Source organism: Lepisosteus platostomus, chromosome 13, assembly GCF_059453375.1.
Source record: "Lepisosteus platostomus isolate fLepPlt1 chromosome 13, fLepPlt1.hap1, whole genome shotgun sequence".
Classification (NCBI taxonomy): Eukaryota; Metazoa; Chordata; class Actinopteri; order Semionotiformes; family Lepisosteidae; genus Lepisosteus; species Lepisosteus platostomus.
In genome coordinates, this window is record NC_142623.1 from 597506 (window position 1) to 620000 (window position 22495).

Here is a 22495-nt window from a genome sequence, read left to right on the forward strand (position 1 = left end):
GGGGGGCGTGTTCGAGGCCCGGCCCCCCGAGCCCGGCGCCAAGAAGCTGGACGAGAGGGTGATTTTCGATGCGCTGAAGCTGTCCAGCGACCCCCAGAGCAAGCCCCCGCCTGCCGCGTCGCCCCTGTCCGCCTCTGTTTCCGCCAGCTCGTCCTCTTCCTCCTCCTCCGCCGCCGCCCAGGGGGCAGCTGCAGTCCCCAAGCGGCGCCACCAGGGCGGCGACAAGAAGGACAACCCCAACCGCCGGTCCTGGAAGGCCTTCATGCCGCCCTCGTACCCGGAGTTCGCCGAGCGCCTGGAGCTCTCGCCAGGGGACCCTGCGGAGAAGCGGCTCTCTGGGGCGGGCATCCCCCTGTCTCCTGTCCTGCTGCCTTTGCTCGTACCCCAGCCTCCTCCTGGTCCCGCTCCCCCTCTTCCTGCCCTGCACCCGGCGTCCCCCACTTCCTCTGGGGTGCCTGAACTCTCCCCCCCCCTGCACTCCGTCGCCCCCCAGTGGCCGAGCCAGCTGCCGGCTCCGAGGGCAGGTGGGCAGCAGCACCAGCTGCCGCAGAAGCAGCACAGACTGCAGCCGGGGGTCCCGGCCCCCGCCGGCGCACCCGGCGCCCCCCCGCGGCCCGCGGCCCTGCCCCCAGAGGGACAGAGGGACGAGGCCCGGGGAGAGATGAGGGGCCTGGCCGCGGCGCCCTTCCCCGGCTGGCGGCCCGCTGAAGCGCTGGGCAAGAGCGCGAGCTTGGACGAGCAGGAGAGCCGGGGCCGAGAGCCGGGCCAGGACAGCGCCCCCCTCTGGCCACCCCACAGGCCCCGAGTGCCGCCCCCGGCCCAATCCAGGACCTGGCCCCGCGGCCCGTCCGCCGGCCAGAAGCCCCTCCACAACTGCCCCGCTCTGCCCCCGCTGCCCCCCCGCCTTGGAGAGGAAAGTGACGAGGAGGAGGAAGGGGACCTCTTCCTCCTGGCCCCCCCCTCGCCGTTCCTGCTGGACAGGGAGACTCTGGGGTACCAGGGTCTGCCGCTGTCCCCCTGTCTGAGCCAGGAGGGAGGGGACGGGGGTCTCCTGGACTGGCCCCCCCCGGCCGGCGAGCTGCGGGAAAGGACGGCCTCCGAGCTGCGGTTCGAGGAGGACGAGATGCGGATCCTTCTGGAGCTGGAGGGCAAGGAGGGCGAGAGGGAGCTGCAGGAGGAGAGGGGCTGGCAGGCCGTGCTGCAGCTGCAGAGCAAGGGGAACCCCGAGGACCGCCGGGAGGGGAGCACCGAATTCCCCGCATTCCAGGACTGGGACTCTCCTGCAGAGCAGGCGGCGGGGAGCTCCGTTTGTTGGCCCCTGCTGGCACCCCCTACTGGCTTTGGGGGGCCTGAACTCCAGCCCCAGCTTTCCTCCAGCCCCTACCCTCCCTCCCCGGTGGCCAACTCCGAGCCCGGCTCAGACGAGCTCTTCCTGGAGCTGGAGAGACAGTGCCAGGAGGAGGAGGCCGTGGCTTCGGCCCACCCGGAGTCAGAGGACCCCCGACACTCACCCCTGGAGCTGGAGAGACAGTGCCAGGAGGAGGAGGCCGTGGCTTCGGCCCACCTGGGGTCAGAGGACCCCCGACACTCACCCCTGGAGCTGGAGAGACCGTGCCAGGAGGAGGAGGCCGTGGCTTCGGCCCACCTGGGGTCAGAGGACCCCCGACACTCACCCCTGGAGCTGGAGAGACCGTGCCAGGAGGAGGAGGCCGTGGCTTCGGCCCACCCGGGGTCAGAGGACCCCCGACACTCACCCCTGGAGCCGGAGAGACAGTGCCAGGAGGAGGAGGCCGTGGCTTCGGCCCACCCGGGGTCAGAGGACCCCCGACACTCACCCCTGGAGCCGGAGGAGCTCGGAGAGGGGCACCAGGGTGCAGGAGCCACCGAAGAGAAGCCTGGAGGCTTGGAGGAGGGCGACGCAGAATCCGAGGCTGCCCGGGACTGCTGGGAGCATCCTGGGCTCGGTGCCACTTCCATTCCCATTCCACACTGGGCCGCGGGCAGCACCAGTCCCGATTCCAGGTCTGATTCGGGAAGCAGGCTGTCTCCCCAGCAAGGAGAGGAGGAGGAAGAGGAGGGCGATGGTGACGACGAAGGAGCGTGTCGAAGGTCAGGCGATGAGCAGTCTGGCTCCCGCGCTCACTCTCCCACCCCGGAGAATCCGTACTGCCCCCCGGAGAATCCGTACTGCCCCCCGGAGGAGGGGGAGGGGGGCGGTCCGGACCCTTCATCCTTACAGAAAGAAACTGGGCAAGAGGGAGCGCGAGACAGCGAGGAGGGGGGTGGGGGTGAGGAAGAGCACCCCAAAAGTACCTGCGCAGAGGAGCTGGGCTCCTCCATTCCCAGCGAGCCGGACTCCGAGCAGGAGCTGTGTGCAGCTTGGGAAGAGGGGGCGACACCCCCCAGGACGGACTCCCCCCCGCCTGCACCACCGCCTCTGTCCTCCACGCCAGCAGGGGGCGCCACTCCTGACCTGTCCTTCGTGGCCACGGACAGCTTCGTGTACCTGGCGGTCTCGGCCCCGCCAGAGTGCCCCCCCACCCCCGAGGAGCCCAGCGCCCCCTGCAGCCCGCCCCCTAAACTGGACGCGGACCCCGAAGGGGGCGCCTTCCTCTCCACCGACAGCTTCGTGTACCTGGCCGCTCCGGAGCGCATCGCGCCTGCCCAGGGCGCCGGGAATCCCGACGGGAGGAGAGGGTCCGACGGCTTTTCCCGCCAGGATTCCTGGGAATGCCTTTCTGACTCGGACAGGAGTAGGTCGGGCGTGGATTTTGTGCTGGGCTCCATGTCTGGAGAAGACAGCGACTGGGACTCCCCGGCCGACGATTCCAAATCGGAATCGTGCTCCGACTCCAGCTGGGATTATTGGGACCTGCTGGAGCCGGAGGTTTTTGGGGTCCTGTTCCCCAATACCAAGGAGGCGACAGAGCTCTCCGAATCCCGTGATTCTGGCCCTGGTGTTCCTGAGGGAGAGGATAGGAATGCTTCGGGAACGTTATCCTCAGAGTGCCCCGAGGTAAAGTCATGTGGGCGCGCGTCGCTGTGGCCAGTCCCCCTGCGGTCCGCCCCCTGCGGTCCGCCCCCTGCGGTCCGCCCCCTGCGGTCCGCCCCCTGCGGTCCGCCCCCTGCGGTCCGCCCCCTGCGGTCCGCCCCCGGTCTTTCAAGACCCTTGTCCTTCTGCACCGCGAGGATGGAGCTGGAGGACCACCAGCACGTTCCTCTTTTCAATTTAGAAATAAGAGCTTTAAGTTATTAGCTGTGTCGTTGTCTGTTCCAATGCTGGCGTACAAGGTACTGCAGTATAGGGGTGTCAGAGGTGAGAGGTCAGAGGTGAGAGTGCACAGCTCCAGATAGCTCAGAAGTGTCCTTGCTAGCAGCACATTCCTGTATCAGTCCTCTCCTCTGTACTGTATTTTGTCTATTTCAAGTGATGTTAATTAGTTCATCCTCTTAAATTAGCTGTGCCCAAGGGGCTGGAGTGGGGTGTAATTAGTCCATTGCATTATTAGCGTGCCAGTTAAGAAGCGCACCAGTTCACCCGGTGCCCCAGGGTGCAGTCTGCCGTCCTGGTTGTGTCCTGTGCTTGCAGAGTGTGGGGGGGCTGTGTCTACAGTGCATGTTCTAGAGCTCTGGTGTGTCTGTGCCGGGGGTCCAGTCCTGGTTCTGGAGTTCTGGTGTGTCTGTGCCGGGGGTCCAGTCCTGGTCCTGGAGGACTGGTTTACATTGTCCACGTCTGTGTTTTCAGTGGGAGTATAGCCCAGGGATGTGTGTGTACAGTGCAGGAGAACAGTCCTGTTACAATAGGAGCTACAGTCCCAGTGCAGTAGACCAGTCTGTGACAATAGGAGCTACAGTCCCAGTGCAGTAGACCAGTCTGTTACAATAGGAGCTACAGTCCCAGTATAGTAGTACAGTCCTGTTACAATAGGAGCTACAGTCCCAGTACAGTAGAACAGTCTGTTACAATAGGAGCTACAGTCCCAGTATAGTAGTACAGTCCTGTTACAATAGGAGCTACAGTCCCAGTGCAGTTGAACAGTCCTGTTACAATAGGAGCTACAGTCCCAGTGCAGTAGAACAGTCTGTGACAATAGGAGCTACAGTCCCAGTGCAGTAGACCAGTCTGTGACAATAGGAGCTACAGTCCCAGTGCAGTAGACCAGTCTGTTACAATAGGAGCTACAGTCCCAGTGCAGTAGACCAGTCTGTGACAATAGGAGCTACAGTCCCAGTACAGTAGAACAGTCTGTTACAATAGGAGCTACAGTCCCAGTATAGTAGTACAGTCCTGTTACAATAGGAGCTACAGTCCCAGTGCAGTTGAACAGTCCTGTTACAATAGGAGCTACAGTCCCAGTGCAGTAGAACAGTCCTGTTACAATAGGAGCTACAGTCCCACTGCAGTAGAACAGTCTGTTACAATAGGAGCTACAGTCCCAGTGCAGTAGAACAGTCTGTTACAATAGGAGCTACAGTCCCAGTATAGTAGTACAGTCCTGTTACAATAGGAGCTACAGTCCCAGTGCAGTTGAACAGTCCTGTTACAATAGGAGCTACAGTCCCAGTGCAGTAGAACAGTCTGTGACAATAGGAGCTACAGTCCCAGTGCAGTAGACCAGTCTGTGACAATAGGAGCTACAGTCCCAGTGCAGTAGACCAGTCTGTTACAATAGGAGCTACAGTCCCAGTGCAGTAGACCAGTCTGTGACAATAGGAGCTACAGTCCCAGTACAGTAGAACAGTCTGTTACAATAGGAGCTACAGTCCCAGTATAGTAGTACAGTCCTGTTACAATAGGAGCTACAGTCCCAGTGCAGTTGAACAGTCCTGTTACAATAGGAGCTACAGTCCCACTGCAGTAGAACAGTCCCAGTGCAGTAGACCAGTCTGTGACAATAGGAGCTACAGTCCCACTGCAGTAGACCAGTCTGTGACAATAGGAGCTACAGTCCCAGTGCAGTAGACCAGTCTGTTACAATAGGAGCTACAGTCCCAGTACAGTAGAACAGTCTGTTACAATAGGAGCTATAGTCCCAGTGCAGTAGAACAGTCTGTTACAATAGGAGCTACAGTCCCAGTGCAGTAGACCAGTCTGTTACAATAGGAGCTACAGTCCCAGTGCAGTAGACCAGTCCTGTTACAATAGGAGCTACAGTCCCAGTGCAGTAGACCAGTCTGTTACAATAGGAGCTACAGTCCCAGTGCAGTAGAACAGTCTGTTACAATAGGAGCTACAGTCCCAGTGCAGTAGACCAGTCTGTGACAATAGGAGCTACAGTCCCAGTGCAGTAGACCAGTCCTGTTACAATAGGAGCTACAGTCCCAGTACAGTAGAACAGTCTGTTACAATAGGAGCTACAGTCCCAGTGCAGTAAGTAGTTGTGGTTTTTCAGCCTGTGCTGTGTGCACTTCTCTCCCTACATGCACACAGAGAGAAGCTGCAGGCGCAGACAGACAGCTGGAGGTGAGAAAGATATTGAGGGAGCTGTGGGGGCTCTGGGGCCCTTTGAGGGTGTAGTCAAGCACAGGAAACACCTGCACAGACAGAAGGAGGAGATTCACAATCGCATGCGGAGAAGGGGCTGAGAGAAGGAGAGAGACCGCGGCAGGCAGGCAGGGGGAGGGGGAGCGGCTGATTCAGCTCCGCTCCACGTTTTCTTTTGTTTCTTTGCTGGATCTGCACGCTATTCTCTCGGAAGACAGGGCTGCTGTTGGTTTCCACCCACCGTCCTTTCTCTGTGTGTGTGCCCTCTCTCCTCCTCCACTCCACCTTTCCTCTCTTCCTTTCTAAAAATACCCCGTGTGCCAAGTCTGCCCTCCCCCTCTCTCCTCCCGCTCCACATGGTGGGGCTCCTTTTTAGAGCTCTTCAAATTCCTGTTCATTTTTCTCTTCCTCTTTATATTCCTGCTCCTGTTCCAGTTGCTATCCCTGCTCCTATCCGTGTCCCTGCCCCTATTCCTCCCGTGCTGCTTGCTTTGGCAAGCCCCATCCCTCTCTTCTTCCCTCTGGAGTGTATCTTCGGAGCTGTGCCCTGTGCCCTGCGCCCGAGGGCCTGGTCCACATCTAGCAGATGTGGTGCAGTTCTTGAGTGCACTCCTGTGACACAGCGGGTATGTGCAGCGCAGTCTGGAGCAAACAGGAGGAGGAGAGGCAGGGAGGCAGTGGGGGCTGTGGAGCTGTAGAGGCTGTGGGGGCTGTGGAGCTGTAGAGGCAGTGGGGGCTGTGGAGCTGTAGAGGCAGGGAGGCAGTGGGGGCTGTAGAGGCAGGGAGGCAGTGTGGACAGTGTGCACGCAGGCTGACATAATGCTGTGGTGCTTGTGTCTGCTCCATGCTGTGCTCCGTGCTGTGTCGCTGTAGCTCCACTCCATGTTTTGTCAATGGCATCTATGATTCTCCGAGACTCGGAGCTGTGAGTGAGGGGGAGAGGAATGAGAAACATCTCAGATATTTTTCCAGCACTCCGGGTGTCTGGCTGGAAGCCCGGAGACACTACGGAGCACAACACACGGCCCGGGAGAACCGGCCAGAGCCGGGAGAGAGGGAATGGAGAGTGGAGGGGTGGCGCATGGGGAGGGCGGATGAAGAAGTCGCTACAGACACAGAGGAAGCTAGAGATGGGCAGAGGAGGCGGCATTTTTAACAGGGATAGAAGCAGGGACAGACTTTTCGGCTCCACCACTGGGGGGAACTGTGAAGACAGGACAGGAGGCTCCTGGGATAGCGATCATGAGAGGCAGGAAGGGGAGTCGTCTTGCTGCCCACATGGGTCAGGCTGGATCGAACCTGGAGTGAGAAATACAGGCAGGGAGAGAGACAGATTAGGCCAGCTGGTCCTGAGGCTCCCTGACCCGAGCCACGCCAACACCAGCCAGCCTCAGGACAGCACTGCTAGAGCACCACAACACAGACTCAAGCACATCACAGCACAGATCAAACAGCAATATCTCACACACTGGGACGCACACACACACCATAAACTAGAACCCTAAACAGACAGTACACACTAGCTGAATATTTGACCAACCTACAGTAAATAATAAGTTACCGCAAACAGAAACAGACCCTGACGAAGTACAGGCTCAGTGACCACAGCCTGGCCAGAGAAACTGGACACAGGCAGACCTGGCTGTCCAGAGAGGACAGGCTCATTGACCACAGCCTGGCCATAGAGACTGGACACAGGCAGACCTGGCTGCCCAGAGAGGACAGGCTGTGCTCCCACTGCCAGCGGGGAGAAACAGAGACAGAGGTGCACTTCCTACTACACTGTGACATTCTGGGATTAGAGAAGCATTCTTCCCCAAATTTATACATCTAATCCCAGAATTCCCACACCTCCCAGAATCACAACTCCCAATCCTAGTGGGAGAGGGAGGAGGGAACTCAGAACTCAGAACTCTGGCAGCCCAGTATGTGACCTCCTGTCACATATTGTAAATATCTGTAGATGTTGTTAATTATATATGCTTTGGCAACACTGATATATTCATTGGTCATACCAATAAAGCTTCCTGAATTGAATTGACAGGTCAGGAGACACGAGAGAGAGTGAGACAGGCCAGGAAGCACAGAGAGAGAGGTCAGGAGACACAGAGGAGAGAGTGCCGTGAGTCGGGAGACACAGGGGTGAAAGTAAGATGGAGTGACACAGGGCAGCGTTGCTGTTTGTGCTGTTTGGTCACAGGGTGGGGCCAGGCCAGGCCAGGCAGAGCCCATTGTTTTGCAGGGAGAGTGATTTCCTGCCTGAGACAGGAAACGGTGCGCTGTGTTGTACTGGCACCCACTGTCACAACACCCTTCCTCTCCCTCCATCCGTCTCTGCAGCCCCTGGTGGGCATGTCTGCCGTCGTGCACAGGCGTGCTGTAGATTGACTTTGACCCTCCTACAGGCTTCTCATCTGCACCCTAGCAGAGGCTGTAAGGTTTCTGTGACTTTGTACGGTGTAGCCAAGGACTTTCTGGGACTGGAGAGCCTGGTGTCGTTCACACTAATGTCCTTCTCCGCGTCCGAGTCAGAGGGAGTAACCCCTCCCCGTCTCTCCCGCTGGCCCAGGGTCTGGAGCGGGACCAGGCGGACGGCATCCAGCCGCGCCTCCAGCAGCTGAACGCGCTGGGCCAGGGGCTGATCCAGAGCGCCGCCAAGCACAGCGACACGCAGGCCCTGGAGCACGACCTGGACAGCACCAACCTGCGCTGGAACTCACTCAACAAGCGGGTCAGTGCTCCGCGCCGCGGGCGCCGGCAGGGGCGCCGGTCAGCAGGCCCCTGGTCCCCTCCGTTCACTTCCTGTGTGTGTGGTCGCGCTGGCAGGTGGCGGAGCGGATCGCGCAGCTGCAGGAGGCCCTGTTGCATTGTGGGAAGTTCCAGGACGCACTAGAGCCCTTGCTGAGCTGGCTGGGCGACACGGAGGAGCTGATAGCCAATCAGAGGCCGCCGTCCGCAGAATACCGCGTGGTCAAGGCGCAGATACAGGAGCAGAAGGTGAGAGGGCGGGAGAGGGGTGCAGGGGTGCAGGGGGCAGCGTGGCTCAGAGGGACAGGCAGCGCGACAGACAGCCTGTGTGCTCTGTGGGTGCTCCAGCTGCTGCAGCGCCTGCTGGACGACCGCAGAGGGACGGTGGAGATGATCCGGGCTGAAGGGGAGCGCATCGCCGTCACCGCCGAGGCCGCGGACCAAGACAAGATCCGCAGACAGCTGGAGAGTCTGGGGGAGCGGTGGAATGCGCTGCTGGACAAGGCCAGGGCAAGGTGTGTGTGCGGACTGGACACCCCACTCCCCGTACAGCTCCTCAGAGACACCCCACTCTCTCTGTACAGCCCCTCAGAGACACCCCACTCCCCCTACAGCTCCTCAGAGACACCCCACTCCCCGTACAGTCCCTCGGAGACACCCCACTTCAGATACAGCTCCTCGGAGACACCCCACTCAGAAACACCCCACTGCCCTTACAGCTCCTCAGAAACACCCCACTCCCCATACAGCTTTACCATGACACCCCACTCCCCGTACAGCTCCTCAGAGACACCCCACTCCCCGTACAGCTCTGTACCCACAGTCCTCAGTCTGTACCCCTCTGGCGCGCCCTGTGCCAGCTCACCCTCTCTCCTGTCTGCCCTGCCCCTGCCAGGCAGTGCCAGCTGGAGGAGCTGCTGGTGCTGGCGTGCCAGTTCCACGAGACCGTGGAGCCTCTCAGCGAGTGGCTGGGTGCCACCGAGCGGCGGCTGACCAGCGCGGAGCCCATGGGCACCCAGGCCGCCAAGATCACGCAGCAGATTGCCAAGCACAAGGTAAGAGCCCGGCAGGGCGAGATCACACAGACCAGGGATCCCTGGAGATCAGACTGCCATTTTAGTAGATCTCCAGTCAGCTGCGTGGTCGGGTTCTGGGTTCGAGCTGTGGGCCACCTTGAGCACGTTCCTGAGGCCCCAAGCCCCCAGCTGATGCACCAACCCTCACTGCCCTCTTCACCAGTTCATTCCACACACACCCCTCCTTATTTGTCCTGTGTTTCATCCCCTTTGTTGTCCTGTGTTGATCTCTGTTGCCCAACATGCGTCTACATGAAATATAGACGCTCCGTTATTTGATTTCATTTCTGCAGTTGAGTTTGACCTTTGATTTTTAATTTCATTGTTGTTTTTGTTATCATCGTCTGCATGGTTCAGGTTTTTGCATTTTACGTTTTTTTTGTATTTTTTCTTTTTCTTTCTCCCGTGGCTCATTCCCCCTCCCTCCTTTGTGAAATAAACACTCGCTCCGTCAAAGGCGCTCCAGGAGGAAGTGGCGTCTCGGGGGGCAGAGCTCGAGAGACTGGAGTTCCTCGGCCAATCGCTGTCCCCGCTGAGCTGCGCAGCGGATCGCGATTGGCTGGAGGAGCGGGTGGGGGCTGTGCGCAGCGGGCACGCGGAGCTCTCTGATTGGTGTGCGCAGCGGGCGGCCATGTTGGAGCAGGCCCTGATCAACGCGCGGCTCTTCGGCGAGGAGGAGGTGGAGGTGCTGAACTGGCTGGCCGAGGTGCAGCAGCGCCTCTCTGTGGCCACTGTGCAGCACTACAGGCAGGACCTGCTGCAGGAGCAGCACTCGCAGCTGCTGGTACGACAGAAGAGGGGAGGGAGGGAGAGTTAAGACCAGGAGGTCAACACAAGGACCCGGGGAGGAAGAGAGGGATTGAGGGGTTGATGAAGAGGGAGAACAGTTTTGTACCCAGTCGGTTCACCTCTCTCAAGTCCTCATTCTGTTTTCCTCTCTCCCCCGTCTCTGTGGCCAGTCGCTGAATGAGGAGATAGTCAGCCGGAAGAAGACAGTGGACCAGGCCATCAAGAACGGACAGGCGCTGCTCAGACAGACCACAGGTGCTTCCCAGACTGCCGAGTCCTCCTCTTCCGACTGACACACTGCGCTGCGCTGATTGACACACTGCGCTGCGCTGTCTGTCCCGACTGACACACTGAGCTGTCTGTTTGTCTCCAGGTGAGGAGGTGATCCTGATCCAAGAGAAGCTGGACGGGATAAAGTCCCGGTATTCCGAGATCACGGCGGGCAGCTCCAGGGCCCTGCGCACGCTCGAGCAGGCTCTCCAGCTAGCGACGCGCTTCGCCACCGCGCACGAGGACCTGTCCGCCTGGCTGGACAGCGCCGAGCGCGAGCTGGGCGGCACCGAGCCCGACGCCGCGCCCCAGTACCAGGAGAGACAGAAGGTGGGGGGAAGGGGCGCTGGGGAGGAAGAGGAGGGTGTGGGAAGAGGGACAGGAGGCGAAAGCCGCCCCCTAGTGCCGACAGTCTCTGATCCTTCCTCCTGCCCCCCCGCAGGAGCTGAAGTCGGTGTCTGTGGAGAAGAGGCTGGTCTTGGACACGGTGAACGAGGTGGGCAGCGCCCTGCTGGAGCTCGTCCCCTGGCGCGCCCGCGAGGGCCTGGACCGGCTCGTCGCCGACAGCAACCAGCGGTTCCGCACCTGCAGCGACATCATCGCGGAGCGTGTGCAGCAGATCGACGCTGCCATCCAGAGGTCGCAGCAGGTACTGCACTCCGCCCTGCTACAGGCATGACCTGTACATTACTGGGAGACACTCACTGTTCCTCAGGCTGGGACAGGAGATCACACACTGTATTATTATTATTATTGAGAGACAGGCTCACTGTCTGTTCCTCAGGCTGGGACAGGAGATCACACACTGTATTATTATTATTGAGAGACAGAATCACTGTTCCTCAGGCTGGGACAGGAGATCACACACTGTATTATTATTATTGAGAGACAGGCTCACTGTCTGTTCCTCAGGCTGGGACAGGAGATCACACACTGTATTATTATTATTGAGAGACAGGCTCACTGTCTGTTCCTCAGGCTGGGACAGGAGATCACACACTGTATTATTATTATTGAGAGACAGGCTCACTGTCTGTTCCTCAGGCTGGGACAGGAGATCACACACTGTATTATTATTATTGAGAGACAGGCTCACTGTCTGTTCCTCAGGCTGGGACAGGAGATCACATATTGTGCCGCCTGGTCAATTGAGTTCCTACTCGATCGATTCGGTCTCTTGTAAACATTCGGCTTCCTGACTGCACCACTCTGCCACCCTCAGTTCAAACCAGGTACTGCATCCAGTTCCACTACACTTTGCAATTATTGAGAGGACTATACAGGGTGTGCAGGACCGCACATCCACTACAGTCAGTGCACTAATCCGCTGGCATTACTGCCCTCTTGTGGACATCGCTAGTACTGCAACCATGCCCACGCTCTGCACTGTGCTCCCAGCATGTGGCTCTTCCTCCCGGTCTCCCACAGTACGAACAGGCTGTGGATGCGGAGCTGACCTGGGTTGGAGAGACGGAGAGGAAGTTGGGGTCCCTTGGGCCCTTGAGCCTGGAGCCGGACGTGACGATTGCCCAGCTGCAGGTGCAGAGGGCTTTCAACATCGACATCATCCGGCACAAAGACGCCATCGACCAGCTGATCGCCTCCCGCGGGGACATCCTGGAGAGCTGCACAGAGGAGCAGAGAGAGGCGCTGAAGGTGGGACTGGTGGGAGAGAGAGGAGAGAGAGGGAGGAGAGAGGGGGGTACTGAGGGGAGACAGGGGGAGGAGAGAGGGGGGTACTGAGGAGAGAGAGAGGGAGGAGAGAAGGGGAGAGAGAGGGAGGAGAGAGGGTGGTACTGAGGGGAGAGAGAGGGAGGAGAGAGGGTGGTACTGAGGGGAGAGAGAGGGGGGTACTGAGAGGAGAGAGAGGGGGGTACTGAGAGGAGAGAGAGGGGGGGTACTGAGGGGAGAGAGAGGGAGGAGAGAGGGGGTACTGAGGGGAGAGAGAGGGAGGAGAGAGGGGGTACTGAGAGGAGAGAGAGGGAGGAGAGAGGGGGTACTGAGGGGAGAGAGAGGGGGGTACTGAGGGGAGAGAGGGAGGAGAGAGGGGGTACTGAGGGGAGAGAGAGGGAGGAGAGAGGGGGTACTGAGAGGAGAGAGAGGGAGGAGAGAGGGGGTACTGAGGGGAGAGAGAGGGGGGTACTGAGGGGAGAGAGGGAGGAGAGAGGGGGTACTGAGGGGAGAGAGGGAGGAGAGAGGGGGTACTGAGGGGAGAGAGAGGGAGGAGAGAGGGGGTACTGAGAGGAGAGAGAGGGAGGAGAGAGGGGGTACTGAGGGGAGAGAGAGGGGGGAGAGAGATGGGGGTGAGGAAGGGGTATAGAGAGAGGAGAGGGCGCAGAGAGGAGGGGAGAGAGGGTGTTCCTGTGCTGCCCTGCTCATTTCCACCCTCCCTGATCCGCGGCTCCAGGTGAAGACGGACTCCCTGTGCCAGCGCTACGAGGTGGTGAGCCAGCAGAACTCGGAGCGGTTCGGCGCGCTGGAGCGGGCCCAGGTCCTGGCGGCGCGGTTCTGGGAGACCCAGGAGGAGCTGGAGCCGTGGCTGGGCGAGACCGAGGCCCTGATCGCCGGGCTGCCCCCTCCCGCCATCGACACCGACACCCTGAGGCAGCAGCAGGAGCAGATGAGGGTGAGCGAGGGGCAGAGCTGGCGCCCTCCTCCACAGCGAGGGGAGCCTGAGCTCCAAGCGTTTACAGCACCGTACAGCCCTACAACAATACAACGGCACAGCCGCACAACCCTACAACCGCACAGCCATGCAACCCTATCACCGCACAACCATGCAATCCTACAACAATTCAGTCCTACAGCCCTACAACACTACAACCCTGCAGCCCTACAACGGCACAACTGCACAGTTATATAACCATGCAACCCTACAACTATACAACAATATAACCATGCAGCCATGCAGCAATACAACAATACTGAGGAGACGGAGAGAGAGGAGGGAGTGGGGGAGGAGGAGAGACTGAGGGGGTGGGAGTGGCAGAGAGGAGCATGGAGGATTGGGAGAGGGAGAGTGTGGGCAGAGAAGCAGGCTCAGGAGGAGGTCTGGGTGCTGTATGAGAGAACGAGTGGGAGTGAGAGATTTTCATGTTCTTTTTGCATCTCTGTGTTTTAACTGTTTAGCGTTTAGCCTGATGATAGAACTTGATTTTTGCTTCTCTTGTGCTGCCCCTCTTCCCTCTGCAGCTGCTGAGAGAGTCTATAGCCGAGCACAAGCCCCACATCGACAAGCTGCTGAAGATCGGCCCCCAGCTGGCCGCCCTGAGCGAGCAGGAGGGGGCGCTGGTGAGGGAGCGCTACAGCACCGCGGACCGGCGCTATAGCAGCATCAAGGAGGAGGTCAAACGCAGGGCCACTGCGCTGGACGAGGCCGTGTCACAGTCAGCACAGGTACACCTGGCACTGCAGCGCACCCACCCTGGGGAACTGCTCCACTGTGACACTCCCATCAGACACTGAAATACTCACCTGCACTGATACACACAGACACAGACACATCCACGTTCTGATTCTGTATCCCTGAAGTACTCACACTGAGCTGCTGCTCTAACACTGATCCTGGGAGTTACAGCTGGCTGCTGCAGTGATTCATGCTCTTAACCACACTTGTCCGGAGCCCTAACACCTGTTCAGGGTACTGACACACCTGTCCGGAGCCCTAACACCTGTTCAGGGTACTGACACACCTGTCCGGAGCCCTGACACACCTGTTCAGGGTACTGACACACCTGTCCGGAGCCCTGACACACCTGCCCAGGGTACTAACACACCTGTCCGGAGCCCTGACACACCTGCCCAGGGTACTAACACACCTGTCCGGAGCCCTGACACCTGCCCAGGGTACTAACACACCTGTCCGGAGCCCTGACACACCTGCCCAGGGTACTAACACACCGCTGAAAAATCTGTCCAGGCTACCTGTCCGGAGCCCTGACACCTCCCCAGGACACTGACACACGTGGCTTTAAGAATCGCCTCAGTGGTTCTGCATTCCACGCTTAATCGAATTGTTGGACAACACAACGTGACCTGAAAAAACCTCCCAGTGGCTGTATTTTCCCCAGTGGATGTAGTTGCCCTGGACAGTTGCCCCGTTGCTTAAGCCCTGGGGGGTGCCGGCGCCCTGCCTGGCTCTGTCTGCATGAGTCTGATCTAACATTTTGTATTGTCTCTCCACTCCCCACATTGTCTCCCTGTCCACCTCTTCCTCCTCTCCACCTCCTCGCTCCCCTCTCACTCCCTCACTCATTGTGGATGTGCTGTCTCTGCCATCTCACTCTCTCACTGCAACTGCAACTCATCCAGGTCACTGAGGTAAGACAGGCAGACAGACTGACTCACAGACTCGCAGAGAGGGAGGCCTGATTGACTGGCACACTAACTGACTCATTAAACAATAGACAATACATTTGCTAGGAGGCTTAGGATCCCAGTGGCTGATGGAGCCCTGCTGGTCAGCCTCTGCTATTCACAGACAGTGCGAGGTACTGGGACTCTTGATTTCCTAATGGCTGTCTTCCATGCACTGATACTGTGTTGTCACTAGGGGACACTGTTCCATTCCCAGTCCATGGCAGAATTTCCAGCAGAGCCTGCGTTTCAGTTCTCTGTCTTTTCCTCTCTTCCAAGCTTGACAGTCTGTTTTTGCTGCACCTCCCTCTCTCTGCTCTGTCCCTGTCTCCCCTGCCCCCTGCCTCCCTCAGTTCCACGACAAGATGGACCCCCTTCTGGAAACCTTGGAGTCGGCCGTGTCCCGGCTTCGCCAGCCCCCCCAGATCCCGGCGGAGGTGGAGAAGATCCGGGAGATGGTGTCGGAGCACCGGAGCTCTGGACTGGAGCTGGACAAGCTGCTGCCCTCCTTCAGCGCGCTGTGCTCCCGCGGCGAGGAGCTGGTGGCCCGGGCCCAGGGCCCTCACGGCGATCCTGCTGCCCAGGGTACGAGTCGCCCCTCCTCTGCGGGTCGCCGTCCAGTTCCGACAGTCCTGCCGCCAGCCTCCGGTTCTGACAGCCCTTGTGTCCCGGTTCTGCCCGGCAGCTGTCGAGGCCCGGCTGTGCCGCCTGCGCTCCCTGTGGGAGGAGATCCGCAGCCGGTCCGAGGAGAGGGAGGGGAAGCTCCTGGACGTGTTGGACCTGGCCGGGAAGTTCTGGTCGGACGTGGCGGCCCTGCTCAGCACGCTGCGAGACTCGCAGGAGATCGTGCGCGAGCTGGAAGAGCCCGGTGTGGACCCCTCCCTCATCAAGCAGCAGATCGAGGCGGCCGAGGTGAGCGCCCGCGCAGACGCCCGCCGCCGCCGCGAGCCGCGAGCCGCGGGCCGGCTGTAACCTGCTCTCCCCGCCTGCGCAGGCGATTAAAGCAGAGACCGACGGGCTGAGGGAGGAGCTGGAGTTCGTCAGGACCCTGGGGGCTGACCTCATCTTCGCCTGCGGGGAGACGGAGAAGCCCGAGGTCAAGAAGACGATCGACGAGGTGAGAGAGAGGCGGGGATGTCCTGAGGTGAGGGGAGGGAGAAGAGGTGGGGCTGGAGAACAGCGGCGAATATAAAATTATTGTGAATAAAACAGCTGCCTGATGGTTACCCGTGAGTTCTGGTGGTGGTGTTGTAACATTGCTCCTTCTAATATTGTGTCTCCTTGTGGTCTATTACGAAGAAAGGTCTCTTTTGTAGAAAGTGGATTCTTTTTTGAGCTGTTGCCCTCTAGTGGTGGTATTGTGTAGTGCGAAAGACATCACTGGCTGTCCCTTTGACCTTCCCCATGTGACGCCCCGTCTCCCTGCCCTCGCCCTCAGATGAACGCAGCCTGGGAGGCGCTGAACCGCACCTGGAGAGAGCGGATGGAAAGTCTCGACGAAGCCATGAGCGCTTCTCTGCAGTACCAGGACGCCCTGCAGGTCTGAAGCCCGCTGAACAGTCAGAGCAATACTGGTCAAATAACAAGATTAATTTCTGCTCTAATTCCTGAGAGAGACTGGAAGGAAGGATTGGAGGGTGAAATGTGAGTCAAGGCATGAGAACGTGATTCTTTATTCTCTCTATCTCAGGGCATGTTTGACTATCTGGACAACGCTGTGATTAAGCTGTGTGACATGTCCACTGTGGGAACGGACCTCAGCACTGTCAAACAGCAGATTGAGGAGCTCAAGGTTCGAGGATCTGTGCTTGTGTTTATCTGTGTGTCTGTCTGTGTCTCTCTCAATCTCTGCCTGTCTCTGTCTCTCATTGTGTCTCTCAGACTGTCCCTCTGCCTGCCTGTCTCTGTCTCTCACTGTGTCCCTCTGCCTGTCTCTGTCTCTCACTGTGTCCCTCTGCCTGTCTGTCTCTCACTGTGTTGCTCTGCCTGTCTCTGTCTCCCCCTGTGTTTCCTGTCTTGCTCTGCCCCTGACATGCTCTTGCTCGTCTGTGCTCTCCAGCAATTCAAGGTGGAGGTGTACCAGCAGCAGATCGACATGGAGAAGCTCTGCCACCAGGGGGAGCTGCTGGTGAAGAAAGTGAGCGACCAGGGCGACCGGGACATGATCCAGGAGCCGCTGACTGAGCTGCGGCACCTGTGGGACAACCTGGGGGACAAGATCACACACAGACAGGTGCGGTGGCCCAGCGGGGCTCTCTCTCGCTCTCTCTCTCGCTCTCTCTCTCGCGCTCTCTCTCGCGCTCTCTCTCGCGCTCTCTCTCGCGCTCTCTCTCGCGCTCTCTCTCTCTCGCTCTCTCTCTCAATTCAATTCAATTCAATTCAAGGTGCTTTATTAGCATGACCGATGGGTACAATCAGTGTTGCCAAAGCAAATAAAAATAATAAAATTAACATAGAACAAAACAAAAAAATAGAAGTAAAATAAAATCTACAGACATGTTACAGACATTTACAACAAAGACATATTATATAATATTGACATACTGTAGGCAGCTGGAGCATTATTGGGAGACGGACTCACTGTTCCTCAGGCTGTGACAGGAGATCACATACTGGGCTGCCAGATCAACTGAGTTCCCTCCTCCCTCTCCCAGTAGGATTGGGACCTGTTGTGGTTTTGGCAGGTGTGGGAAATCTGGGATTAGATTTCTGAATTTCGGGAAGAATGTTTCTCTAATCCCAGAGTATCTGTCACAGTGCAGTAGGAAGTGCACCTCTGTCTCTATTTCTCCCTGCTGGCAGTGGGAGCACAGCCTGTCCTCTCTGGGCAGCCAGGTCTGCCTGTGTCGCCCAGTTTCTATGGCCAGGTTGTGGTCACTGAGCCTGTACTTCGTCAGGGTCTGTTTCTGTTTGTTATTTTTTATTTTGGTCAAATATTCAGCTAGTGTGTATTGTCTGTTTAAGGTTCTGTAGCATTCCAGTTTATGTTGTGTTTGTGTGTGTGTGTCCCAGTGTGTGAGATATTGCTGTTTGATCTGTGCTGTGATGTGGTTGAGTCTGGGTTGTGGTGCTCTAGCAGTGCTGTCCTGAGGCTGGTTAGTGTTGGTGTGGCTCAGGTCGGTGAGCCTCAGGACCAGCTGGCTCAGGGGGCTCTGTTTTGGGCTCAGCTCTTGGCTCAGCAGGGCTTTGTGGTGGTAGGAATTTTGGTCGCTGTTTTTTAGGTGTAGCCAATACTTTAATATTCTTTTCTGTATGTTTATCAATAGTGGGTACTGGCCTAATTCGGCCCTGCACCCGTTGTTAGGAGTTTTTCTCTGCACACGGAGGATGATTCTACAGATCTCCATGTGCAGAGTTTCTGTGGGGTGTTTGTCCCATTGGGTGTAATCCTGGTCTGTGAGGGGACCCCAAACTTCACTGCCGTATAGGGCAATGGGTTGGATTACACTTTCAAATATTTGGAGCCAGATTCTTGTTGGTGGGTTGATGTTGAAGAGCCTCCTTCTTATTGCGTAGAAAGCCCTGAGTGCCTTCTCCCTCAGTGCCTTCACTGCCAGGTCAAAACTCCCGGAAGAGCTGATGGTGAGACCGAGATATGTGTAGCTGGATGTGTGCTCCAATGTGTTCTTGTTCAGTGTGAATTTGTACCTGTTTCCCTGAGGTCTGGCTTTCTTCTGGAAAACCATAACTCTGGTCTTGTCCAGATTGACTGTCAGTGCCCAGGTCTGACAGTACTGCTCCAGCAGTGCCAGGTTCTGCTGCAGCCCCTGTTCTGTGGGCGACAGCAGGACCAGGTCATCTGCGTAGAGCAGAAACTTGATTTCTGTGTCGTGTAGTGTAAGACCAGGAGCTGCAGACTGCTCCAACATTCCTGCTAATTCATTGATATAGATATTGAACAGTGTTGGGCTCAGGCTGCAGCCCTGTCTCACCCCGCGGCCTTGGGTGAAGAATTTAGTCCTTTTGTTTCCAATTTTCACTGCACATTTGCTCTCTGAATACATTGATTTAATGATGTCGTACACTTTGCCCCCTATGCCACTTTGGAGTAGTTTATAAAACAATCTCTCATGCCAAATCGAGTCAAATGCTTTTTTGAAATCGACAAAGCAGGCAAAAATTTTTCCTTTGTGTTTTTGGTGGACGTGTTTGTCTATCAGTGTGTGTAGGGTGTAAATGTGATCAGATGTGCGGTGATCTGGCAAGAAGCCAATCTGACTTTTACTCAGGACATTGTGTTCGGTAAGGAAGGCCAGTATTCGTGTATTTAGGATACTGCAGAATACCTTCCCCAGGTTACTGTTCACACAGATGCCCCGGTAGTTGTTGGGATCGAGTTTATCTCCACTCTTATAGATGGGCGTGATCAGTCCTTGGTTCCAGGCCTCGGGGAAACATCCGGCTGTCATGATGAGATTGAGGAGTTTGAGCAGGGCTTGTTGCAACTTTGGGCTGCTGTGTCTCAGCATCTCATTTATGACTCCATCATGGCCACAGGCTTTGCGTGGTCTGAGGGCCTGGAGTTTGTCCAGTAGCTCCTGCTCAGTGATTGGGGAGTCTAAGGGGTTTTGGTTGTCTTTGATAGCCAATTCCAAAATTTTGAGTTTTTCATAAATGGTGTTTTGGTCTGATTGATTTGTATTTGGGAGCTTTTCATAGAGATTTTCAAAGTATGTTTGCCAGATTGTTCCATTTTGGATGGCCAATTCTTCTGGTTTTGATTTGTTTAAGTTGTTCCACTTCTCCCAGAAACAATTCTGATTTAGTGACTCCTCAATTTCTGCAAGTTGTTTGTCTATGTATGTGTTTCTTTTCTTTTTCAGCGTGTGTTTGTAAAGTTTTACCATGTCACAGTACCTGAGTCGCAGATCTGTGTTGTGTGGTTGTCTGTGTTTTTCATTTGAGACTTTTCGTAGTGCATTTCTGATGTTTTTGCACTCCGTATCAAACCACTTTTCTTTTGCTTTTGTTTTTTGGTAGTTTTTTGATGTAGTTGTTTTTAGCTTAGATTTTGATGCTAGTTTGTGGAATAGGTGATTTAGTTTTTGTGTGGCCAAGTTTATGCCTAATTTGTTGGTTTGATACGGAGTGTTTAGGAATGTGTCCATCAGTGTCTGAATTTCCTCATGGCCCAGTGCAGTTTGGTATCTGTCTAGGCTGTCTGTGTCCCATCTGTATGCCTGGTTGAGGTCATACAGCTGGCTGGGCTGTGTCAGTGTGTCTCTGTGCTGGTGTGTTCTCTTCATGTAGAGTGTGATCTGGCTGTGGTCGGAGAGGGGAGTTTGTGGCCTGACAGTGAAGGCACTGATACAGGAGGGGTCCAGGTCGGTGATGGCGTAGTCCACCACACTGCTGCCCAGAGCTGAGCTGTAGGTGAACCTGCCTAGAGAGTCCCCTCTAGTCCTGCCGTTGACGATGTACAGGCCCAGCCCTTGACAGAGCTGCAGCAGCTCGCGCCCGGTGCTGTTGACCGTGGTGTCATGGCTGCACCTGTGTGAGGTGACCGGTGTGTGGTACAGAGGGGATTGTCCGAATATGTGAGTATTTCCCTGTGTGCTGGTGAAGTCTGCCAGTGTGCCTGTTCGTGCGTTGAGGTCACCACAGAGCAGCACGTTTCCCTGGCCCTGGAAGTGACCGATCTCCGTGTGGAGACTGGGGAGAATTCCCTCACTGTAGTAGGGGGATTCTGAGGGCGGGATGTAGACAGCACACAGGAAAACCTCGTTTTCTGTACAGATGGTATTTCTTTTGATTTTAAGCCAAACTCGTGACTCTTCTTTCTTTACTAATTGTATGGAGTGACTGAGCTCCGCTCTGTACCACACAATGATCCCCCCAGAGTCTCTGCCCCGGGTGATTTGGGGTTTTTTGACAGAGGGCACCATGATCTCCTTGTAGCCTGGGGGACAGTGGGTAGCCAAGTCTCCCCGACACCATGTCTCCTGTAGGATCATGATGTCTGTCTCCTTTACATCCTTGATAAATTCAGGATCAGTGCTCTTCAGCCCAAATGCTGACGAGCCCAGACCCTGAATGTTCCACATACTTATCTTTAGAGATCTCATTGTCATCGTTTGAATTATCTTTGCAATTTGTTATTGTTTTCTGGAACTGTATCAAATTTGTGTCGGACATTTGCATCATCAACAGAAACAAGTATTGTGCTGGGTTTTTGTCTGTCGCTGTGGGTGATGGAAGTTCAGCTCATAAGCCGGGTGCAGATGAGGTTCAGGAGCTGCCGGATTTCTCCCAGCTCCAAACCACTCGGGACTGCTGGTCTGGCCAGGGCTGCGGCGTAGCTGTGCAGGAGGGGCTTGGTCCGGCTCTGTTGTTGTGCTGGGTGGGGAGGGGTTGTGGTTCTGGTCCGGTTCAGCTGCTGGTCTGGGTGAGGGGCATGGGGTGGGGCGCTGGTTCTGGTCCTGTTCGGTCGTTGGTCTGGGTTGGAGGGCTGTAGGGTGGTGCTGGTTCTGTTCTTTGTGGGTTGAGCTGGTCTGGGTTGGGGGTGTGGGTGCTGGGGCGTTCCTCTGGTAGTCCTCCTGTTTCTCTCTGGGATGCTGTTTGGGTGTCTGCCCAGTGTGGTGTCTTTTAGAGTTTTTGTGAAGAGTCCAATGGTCTGTTTTTTGAGGTGTTTATGGTCGTGTAGATGCTGTGGTCCAAGGGTGGAGTGATGGGCCAGATAGACGTTTGGGAGCAGGGCGCAGCACCGTGAGATCTCGGCATTGATTCTCTGGATGGTGTGGTGCTGCTCGTCCTGTCTCGGCAGCAGGGTGGAGATGACAATTCGGGCGCGAGGGAACTCCTGTATGGCCCTCTCTGCCACTCTCCTGATGGACTGGGCCACCTGCTCCCTCTGGGTCCTCAAGTCGTTGGTGCCGGTGTGGATGATGATGTGCTGAGGGGCTCCCAGTACCGACCTGGACAGCAGCTGCAGGGCCTTCTCTGTCGTCGGACACCAGAGCTTTGCTGTTTGTAATCCCGGGAAGAGCCTGTGCTCATCGATGTACCTCCCGTTGGAGTCGATGAGAAGGGCTACTTCCATGCGTCTGCCTCTGGTGTCCAGTCTGCTGGAGGGGCGCTGTGCTGCCGGGCGGGGGGCTGCTTGGGGGGGTGCAGTGTGTGAGGTGGAGGAGTTGGGTGGGGCCGGGTGTGTGTGTGGGTCACCCTGAGTGTTCGGCAAGGTGGGTGTGCTTTTGGGCAGTAGAGTTGTAAGGGGATTTGGGGTGCCGGGGGGTGCAGTGGGTGTGGTGTTTGCTACGGTGGGGGTACTGGGTAAGTGGGAGTTGGTGGTGGGGGTTGTAGGGGTGTCAGGTTGTGTGGAGGTGGGTGTGTCTTTGCGGGTTGGTGGTGGGTGTTGTGAGTTGTGTGTTCTGGGTCTCAGGGCTGTTCTGTTGCAGTCAGGGCTGCAGTGGGAAGTAGTGAGTTTCCTCAGCTGGTCTTTGAGAGTCTTGCTTGTCCTCTCCGCGAGCTGCAGCTCCTCTCTCAGCTCTGCTACTTCCGACTGCAGCTTACTGTTGTCCCGCAGCAGCTCCTCCATCTGTACCCTGAGCTGTTTGTTGGAGGTTTTACATTCGTTCCTGTGTTTGTTAACCTCGTCTCTTAGCTGTTGTGCTGTCTGCCCCTCTATGAGTCTCCCCAGCATCAGCTCCTTGAACTCAGTGAAGTCCAGCTCCAGAGCAGAGAGTTTCTCTCTCAGGAGGCGCACTGTGCTGTGGTCACAGGGGGGTTGGTGTGGGCTGTGTGTGTCCGGGTGGTGTGTTTCCGTGTTGCCGAG

General features: G+C 57.0%; 1 protein-coding gene across 17 annotated transcripts in view; it reads left to right on the forward strand.

Annotated features, from left to right (window-relative positions):
* The window catches only part of macf1a (microtubule actin crosslinking factor 1a), a 137129-nt gene that overhangs the window by 95209 nt on the left and 19425 nt on the right, over positions 1-22495 (forward strand). For 13 of the 17 annotated variants that reach the window (XM_088602416.1, XM_088602417.1, XM_088602425.1 and 10 more), the window contains 17 exons: positions 8055-8216; positions 8312-8482; positions 8582-8748; positions 9129-9288; positions 9767-10093; positions 10269-10353; positions 10472-10698; positions 10811-11017; positions 11797-12024; positions 12776-12994; positions 13561-13764; positions 15078-15309; positions 15410-15636; positions 15719-15841; positions 16163-16264; positions 16415-16516; positions 16784-16957. In XM_088602416.1, coding sequence (XP_088458542.1) covers positions 8055-8216; positions 8312-8482; positions 8582-8748; positions 9129-9288; positions 9767-10093; positions 10269-10353; positions 10472-10698; positions 10811-11017; positions 11797-12024; positions 12776-12994; positions 13561-13764; positions 15078-15309; positions 15410-15636; positions 15719-15841; positions 16163-16264; positions 16415-16516; positions 16784-16957 — 3117 coding nt within the window. Of the gene's footprint in view, positions 1-8054; positions 8217-8311; positions 8483-8581; positions 8749-9128; positions 9289-9766; positions 10094-10268; positions 10354-10471; positions 10699-10810; positions 11018-11796; positions 12025-12775; positions 12995-13560; positions 13765-14679; positions 15052-15077; positions 15310-15409; positions 15637-15718; positions 15842-16162; positions 16265-16414; positions 16517-16783; positions 16958-22495 lie in introns of those variants that run through there. The other 4 variants (XM_088602423.1, XM_088602424.1, XM_088602415.1 and 1 more) reach the window with 2 other exon arrangements.